Here is an 8,390-nt window from a genome sequence, read left to right on the forward strand (position 1 = left end):
TTATCTTGTTACTTTAACAGTGTTATAATATCAATGTTAATAAAGTTACTTTTGTATGTTTTCAAAAAACTATTGTGCTTTTAATCTTATATACCGAACTACCGTGTTCAACTAACTTGCAGATTGTGTGCTTAGAATTATATACGATGTCGACAAAGAAGTACTGAACAAAATCAATTTTCACTCTTACTCACAATCTGGAGCACCAGCAAACATATCTGGGAAGCCTCTTAGCAAATTGTGTAAAATGATACATGCAAGAGATTTAATGTTTTCTCTGAAGATGCGAAAATGGGCAATATGGCACACTATTCTATTTATTTTCATAACTCGCATATTTTTTTTTATTTCAAACACAATCAGCGTGAATATTGAAATATATATATGAGAACTCAACGACATTAACCACATAGTGGTTTAAAAATCGAGTACAAGTTACTTCCCTTGGTAAGAAATATCAGTGGATATTGTTCGCCTTCAATGAACTTATATAAACTTTGTTCTAAATGGACAACTTAACAAACTCTGATGACACCAAACCAAAATTGTGAAGTTAGAAGTAATTCTTACGATATTCTTTCATCTAGGTATAGCGTGAACTTTGAATTTCTTAGGTATATGGGTTACACCAAACGTTCCTGTAAAGCCTGGTAGATTATTGCCCTTGACTGGTTTAAAGTCGAATCTTTGTATCAAAGTGGACAGGAAGAGAAATAACTCCATTTTCGCCATGGATTCACCAAGACAGTTTCTTCTACCTGCAACAGATTCAAACATTATATTTGCACACACCGATGAGCAAATATTTATAAGCGCTTAGTTTTTAAAACCCAGCCACTGAAATGGGTGTCAAGTAGAAATATATATTTCAAACTATTCCGCCTACCATTTACATTGATATCATACATATAATACAGATACAGTCCATTTTAAAGGCGGTACTTACCAATAGAGAAGGCCAGAAACTGTTCATGTTTGACAAACTTTCCATTTTCATCCAGAAATCGTTCAGGGCGGAAAGTACCTGCGTCACCCCAGACTGAATCGTCTGATAACACCGAATCTAAATTAGGAATGATAATAGCATCATGTGGAATGTTATAACCCTGGAATGTAACGTCATGAGCAGGTGCCCGTGGCAAGTTAAGTATAGCAATGTTACAGATCCTCAATAACTCAGTTGTGACCGCTTCTAGATATGGCATGTTAGGTTTATCTTTCATGGATGGTAGTCGGCCTGATCCCACCACGTCCTGGATCTCCTGGTAACACTTGCCTAACACTTCCGGATAATGTAAGAAATAAACGATAGCCCATAAAATAGTCGTGGAGGTTGTTTCGGTTCCGGCTAAAAATAGATCGTTGGTACAAAAGATGAGTTGTTCTCCTGAAACAGAAAATTATACCGTTATATTGAATAAGGAATTCTCTTGCCTCTAATTCCAGTTACACACCCTGAGTCTAAAATGAACTTGGCGGAAAGCGCACGGGATATCTAGTTTTGGCATACATTTTTATCTTGAAATAACCAGGGCTTATGTATTGATCTCATCGACTTTGTCTTCTTGGATCTTGACTCGTATATATTACGATTGGATAAGCATATTTCGGTATTAGCCTTGTGTATTAGACTCTTGACTTCTGGGTTATTATTTCGATAGGAACAAGTGTCAGTGTTCTCCGTGTGATTAGAACAACATCATTTGGAAAATCTCTCGAGTATATTGTTGGAATGATAAAAAAAACCTATACTGGGCGAAAATTTGTGCAGTTGGATGCCCGAGACCATTGATAAAGAAATATGACGAATTTTATGGGGTTTTTTTTATTGCAGACAAATCATAGCTTCTATCATCTAGTCCTTCTTTGTTCGCGTATATCCTCGTCGTAGACTGGAGAAGTCTGGGCATCTGAGACTATACAAATGTACTTACTGTTAATAGTTGATTGTTTTCCCAATTTTTCAATTTTCTTTATTTCCAGGATATATCTACTGATAAAACTATTCACGTCGTTATCATCATAGTTCTTAATACGTTCATCAACAACGGGGGCAATCAGCTCGTTCAACTGGAAATCCACATTTTGACACGTGCGTTGGAATTTGAATAAATCACCAGGCAAAAAGCGTAAAAAAGGCATGAAATTTATAACAGCCGTCGCTCCAATTGCTTCAAAATTTTCTTCGGTTGTTTTGAGATATTTTTGGAATAGTTTGTCAGAGTAGTCAAATCGTCTACCAAATACTAAATTACAAATTATATTCGACACAGCAAATTCAATTATTTTGGAAATATCGAATGCTGCGCCATTTTCTTGTCTGATGACGTCGATGAAGACTTCGATCTCTTCGTGTATTTTATCCTCCATCACTGATCGACCAAATCCAAACTCGCGTAAAGTTTCTAGTGCGAATTTCCGCTGTTCTTTCCATGTCTCTCCCGATGAAGATCCGATACCTAGAATAGAAAGGTGTTGAAGGAGGAAGATTCGCCAATGATAAATTTAATTAAAATATGTAAAATATGTAAAGGTGTAGACAACATGAATGATATTCAGAATAAAAGCTCTGCAATTGCATATTAATAGCAGTAGTCTGAAGTATCGTTTTGACAAAGAGTTATCTCCCGTGAATTCTTGAAAATGAAAACACCAAATATTATTATAATAATTGCATTACCTCTTCCTTTGGCGAGATGTTCCGAAATAAATAAATTCGGTCTGTTAGAAAACATGTCTCCATTTTTAACACACAATTCGTGTATATTCTCATAACCATTCACAAATATAAATAACCTCGGTCCCATGTAGACACTGAATATATCTCCATATTTCTCACGTAACCTTCTTATTGGTAGACGTATATCGCCGTTATCATCTTTATTCGTCAGTCGTAGCAGATCTCCAAGTAAGGGTAATGTCCATTTCGGGCCAGGGGGAATTCCCCGGGGCTTCCTCAACGCCCACCACACCCCTACTCCAACACCGATACATAATATAGTCCGTAGATGAGTTATACCAAATCGTGTCACTACTTCGAGGTCAAACGATTTAAAATAATCGTGTAGCGATTCCAAAATACACGCCATTTTCCACTTAATACTGTCTATAGTTAAACTAGAGTTGATAGAAAGCCTTTATTGTACTAATTCCTTTGACATGTGTTGAAAACTGTCTTATGAAATACATACTTATCATTGCCAGTACAGTTATAGGTCTAAGGTCATTGGGGTCAAAGGTCATCAAGTATGCATGGCTACAGAAGACTGTTTACATAAACAACTGATCGGATACATGTACTTGTTTTCTATTGATTAGAGTCGTGTGTCCACTGTTCAGGCTAGTAATTACCGCACGATGTATTGATGAATTTTATCTTGTATAGTTCATAGATACAGTCAGACTTGTATATAATAGGCCTACCTTCAAGCAAACTGTCGTGCATGTCTGGGAACGACAAACAACATAATCACAAGCAGCCCACAATAATTGGAAGCTAAAATAAGAAAGTTTGGACAGGGAAGAACATTCACCCCAAATAGGATTGTCTGAGACAATGTCAGAGAGAAAGAGTGTATTCTGAATTGTTGTATTTTTTCAGCCTTCATGCTACTTTGTCGATCTGTGTAGTTTTCCCTTTCCTAAAACTTCTAATATCCCTTATATTCACCCAGTGTTTAATCAGACTAACACTATTATTGAAGTTAAACCAATTTGTTAAAACAACTACGATTTATTGGTTACATAATTAATGTTGACAATTTAAACAAACCTCAATAAAATCCGACCGAGAAACTGGTTCAGGATACAGCCCGTGTTCCCAACATTAATGATATTTCAAATCAAACGGAATTTGCGATAGGGACACCATAATGTTTTTTTGAATGTGAATCTTTCTGGAATAGCAGGAACCAGAACTAAGAATGTTGCAAATGAAAGTAATAAGTGTGCAAGAAGTGTTCCCTATGCAAATTTTAATATGGATTTTATATGTTAATCTTCGTTGATTTATCTATTGTACAGCGCCCCTGAACACTGTCATGGTGAAAGGAGCGCTTTATAAATGTTGTCAATAAATAATAATAATAATAACAACAAAGAAACTTGTTCGAATTCTTTTAAATTTCCTTTCGTCGGTGGGACTACGCGTGTCATGGGTATTATCTCAACTATCGTGGGTACGCTTGAACTTCATAACGATGTGGAGCATGAGTGATTCCAAACCCTCCTTCTAAAGACGGTAGTTCAGTGTCCACAGCTTTCCTGATGTCAAATCTTTGGAATAAAGTTGTCAGGAATAAAAATAATTCCATTTTGGCTAAAGATTCTCCAAGACAGTTTCTTCTTCCTGCAAAATAAATGGTTAATGGTGAAAATTCGTAAAAAGAGGCGTAAAATTATGATTTTCGACACATAAAATGTTATTTTTCGTCTTATTTCTCTACTTTAGATTATGCTCTTGAAGACGGATAACACCGTGTTTACAATTAGAGCGGAATTGGCCTCTCCTTTTCTATTTCCAATTGTCGAGGCATTTTAGTGTACCCACGCTTAGGTTGTGTCACGTTGCAAGAACCACAAACGACAATGGTGATACTATCACTGTCCCCTATTCACATACAAGTTTAGAAACCCTCTTTACATCCATCCAAGGAACAGATTCGCCAATTTCGGGGGTTGATTTTGAGTCTTGAAAATATGTAAATATTTTGCAAAACTACTAGGAATGTACGAAAATCGCATAATCCCTTCAGAGATTCATAGAAACTTCCTATTTCTATAGATGTCTTTTGTGAATCAGGCAGAGTCTCAGGAAAAGACGAGACGCCATTTTAACTATCAAACGCGGATAATTCTAGACATACATGGATTTGAAGGCTCAAATTTCTATGGCTAGAACATTCCCATTTTTGAGACTAAGAACTGTAGGGCGAATCTGCCCCTTTAAGATCGTAGAGATTTGGGTCTGTCTGCTAACCTGTAGAAAATGGAATCCATTCTTCTCTGCGCACAAGTTTACCATTTTCTAGAAATCTTTCTGGTCGAAAACTCTCAGCATCACCCCATGTATTGTTATCCGACAGCACAGAATCCAGATTAGCAATTAAAATAGTATCCTTGGGAATGAGGTAACCTTTAAACTTCACGTCAGTGGAAGTGGAGTGGGGAATTCCCAAGTTAGCTATATTGGTGATACGTAACACTTCCATGATCACAGCCTCCATATATGGCATGTTTACTTTGTCTTTTAATGACGGCAGGCGACCGAATCCAACCACATCTCGCACTTCATGGAAACATCTCACGTGAACTTGAGGATGATGTAGCAAATATAGAATCGTCCACAGGATAGTTGTTGACGTCGTATCCGTTCCCGCGAAAAAAAGGTCTGCTATGCTCTGTTTAAGATTATCATCTGAAATTATTTCAAACCAAAATTAACATAATATTATCAAAATATTCTATTCTCGCTCAGTTTTAATTATAAGTCTATTCAGTAAAAAGTATTATTGATTTGAGTAAACGACTATATTATATATATATTTAATTAAAGAATAGAATAAAAATATGAAAATCAAAATATATGGTAACATAAATTATTCAGTCGATTTTGAATAGGTTTATGTGGTCGTATATGAATTCAATGGAGCAATATTAAAAAGCCAAATACAGTCACGTGTGTTCCGAAATTTAATGTAAAATGTTGAAACGTTGTGTAAAATATATTTTCGGAGAGTAGAGATATAGAATAAAATTGAGTTCGGTTATTTAATGTTAATTCTACTCGTAAAATGTCTTATAAAAGGAAGGATTATTTACCATCAAATGTGGATTTCTGGCCAGTTTTCCTTTTCATTTCTTTAATATAACTACTGATAAAATCATCGGTATCATATTGATTGAAATGCTTTTTATGTTCTTCGATCGCAGGTTCAAAAAGAGTCTCCCGATTTTTCTCCATGTTACTGTGTATTTTATTAACGCTGAACACATCACCTGGGAGGAATCTTAAAATAGGAAGAACATTCACCAGAAATGCTCCAGAAAAAGATGCGGATGTATCGTTCATTCTATCAATGAACCCGTTAAAAGCTGGATCGTCGTATTCAAAACGTTTACCAAAAACAATAGAGGCTATTATATTAGCCACTGAATACTGTATCAGGTTGAAAAAATTGAATTTTTCGCCACGATGTTTTCCGATTTCATTGACAAGAATTTCCAGCTCAGCGTGTATCTTCCCTTCTAATATTGGTTTTCCAAACCCAAACTCTCGTAATGTATCTACGGCAAACTTCCTCTGTTCTTTCCAATGAAACCCTGAGGTAGATACCAAGCCTAAAATATAAAAGATAACAATTCTGAACAACGTCATATTGTTTTCAAATACAGAAAAACTGGTGAAGTTCCAATAGAATGAAAGTCCAACAAGGGAGATAGTTATGGAGATAAGTATTGTGTTACAATCATGTCTATAAATTTTGGAGTCTGGAGTAGGAAATTTGTTTCCAATCGTTGTTCCAAGACATATTGATTGAGTTCATACCGCGCCTCTCACCCAACCGTCTTTTCCCGAAAGAATCAAAACTAACCTTTTCTTTTACTGAGATAATCATTGAGATAAGTTGGTGGTCTGTCGGAGAAGACATCGCCATTTTTAATCAGCAACTCCTTGATGTTGTCAATTCCACTCACAACTATTGTTAACCTACAACAAATACTGCTTTATTACCACACGTATAACACTAATTACAGCAAGATATAGCCTAATGTTCAGTTTATTTCATTAACTTGGAAATAGCAAGGCTTTAAACCTAATTTTATATGACTATTAAGTTTCTAAACACAAGAGAGATTAAACATCAAAACCCTATGTCATTTGGCTATCTCAGTAAGGTGAAGGACTTTGGGTGCAAAACCTGCACTATTAAGATGCAGAACATCAAAAGGTATGTACAACTACATACCATTTGATAATTGAAAGTAGACGATGTTGGCTATTTTTTTTTTAAGTGGAATTGTGATTATAAGTCTAACCACTGTCGGCGAAATATACTTACTTCGGGCCAGTATAGACACTGTAGATATCGCCGTATTTCTTCCTTAGTCTACGGAATGGTAGTGTAACATTGCTCTTATCTGTCTTAGATCCTATACTTAACATGTCCCCTACAATTGGAAGGGTCCAGCTTGGTCCAGGGGGAATTCCGTGGGGTTTCCGCATTACCAACCAAAATGACGTCACAATTATGGTAACTATCGAAATGGCGACGAAATGGTGTACACAGAAGTTCAGAACACATCCAAGAAAGTTGTGAATGAAATCCGTCATTATGAAAGTTGAACTCAAAATGATTTATTCGTTCCCTTTCACATCGAAAACAACACAAAAGTTATTACAGAAGTACACCTGTTTTCTCAGGTATTGCTTTGTGAGCCTTACATCAACGCACAAAACGTTTTCTCTTCCACAAATATCACTCGGGCAAGGTATAATACTTTACACCACCAAGTCTCTGTTCCTGACTCGTGTTGATTTACAACATTTAACAACTGGCATTAAATAAAATCGTTGAAAATGTGACGACAATTCAACAAATCCACTATAAATATATATAGAGAGAGACGAGATATAAATACTCTACTTTTATCTCAGGTTTTGTCCTACATTAGTCGAAAGCTAAAAATATATCGTTTGTTTACATTACACCGTATATGGTTGAAACGCTGTGTATTTAGTAGAGCAATCTTTTATTCAAATTGACCCCGGCCCGGTAAGGATGAATTGATGTGTGTAGGAAAACTGTACTTAGGTGTCAAGGTCACTGGACATTCATTCAGTGTTATAGAAACTGATTTCCATATTTGGTAAAAACAGCATTGTTATCTACTTCGTGAGATAATGGACCAAAACGTATTCTTATCTGACGGACCATATTCGCTTACCAATATGTATATGATAGTTATCTATAAAGTACTCTAATGATTCCAAATATGGTTATAGTTTACTGAATAATAATCTCCAAACAATTGGTGGACATAATATTTTATAACAATTATCTTTAATAAGCAGGGTCTTTCTATAAATCCGGGTACTAGAATAAAACATTCTGTCCGTTTTTTAACCATCTTCTACGTTCTTAAAGTTTACAAACAAACACCAAGTGTAAGAGAAACTAAATATCTCTACTATTAACAATTTATTTACAGGACTTGTCATGGAATTCGTCTTTGATTGAAAATTATATTTATATTTTTAATAATCTACTTGAACCGTACATTCACTTATCAAGGATGCACCAATATTATACTAAATTCTAAAAATACGCTAAAATGATGGTACGCACCCATCAAACCAGTAAACTTGGCATTTAGTAGATGTAAAAGTT

The 8,390-nt window shown here is 35.5% G+C and overlaps 1 protein-coding gene across 1 annotated transcript; it reads right to left on the minus strand.

The window, feature by feature from the left end:
- Positions 1-579: 579 nt before the first annotated feature.
- On the minus strand, positions 580-7,604 carry LOTGIDRAFT_217014 (hypothetical protein; the record flags this gene model as incomplete). Its single annotated transcript, XM_009058836.1, has 5 exons — positions 7,062-7,604; positions 6,594-6,709; positions 5,821-6,339; positions 943-1,387; positions 580-754 (listed from the first exon to the last, which is right to left on the minus strand). Exons 1-5 carry the CDS (start codon positions 7,331-7,333, stop codon positions 580-582), a joined length of 1,527 nt encoding a protein of 508 aa, XP_009057084.1. The 5' UTR covers positions 7,334-7,604.
- Positions 7,605-8,390: the final 786 nt, after the last annotated feature.

Source organism: Lottia gigantea (assembly GCF_000327385.1).
Source record: "Lottia gigantea unplaced genomic scaffold LOTGIsca_36, whole genome shotgun sequence".
In the NCBI taxonomy this organism is placed as follows: Eukaryota; Metazoa; Mollusca; class Gastropoda; family Lottiidae; genus Lottia; species Lottia gigantea.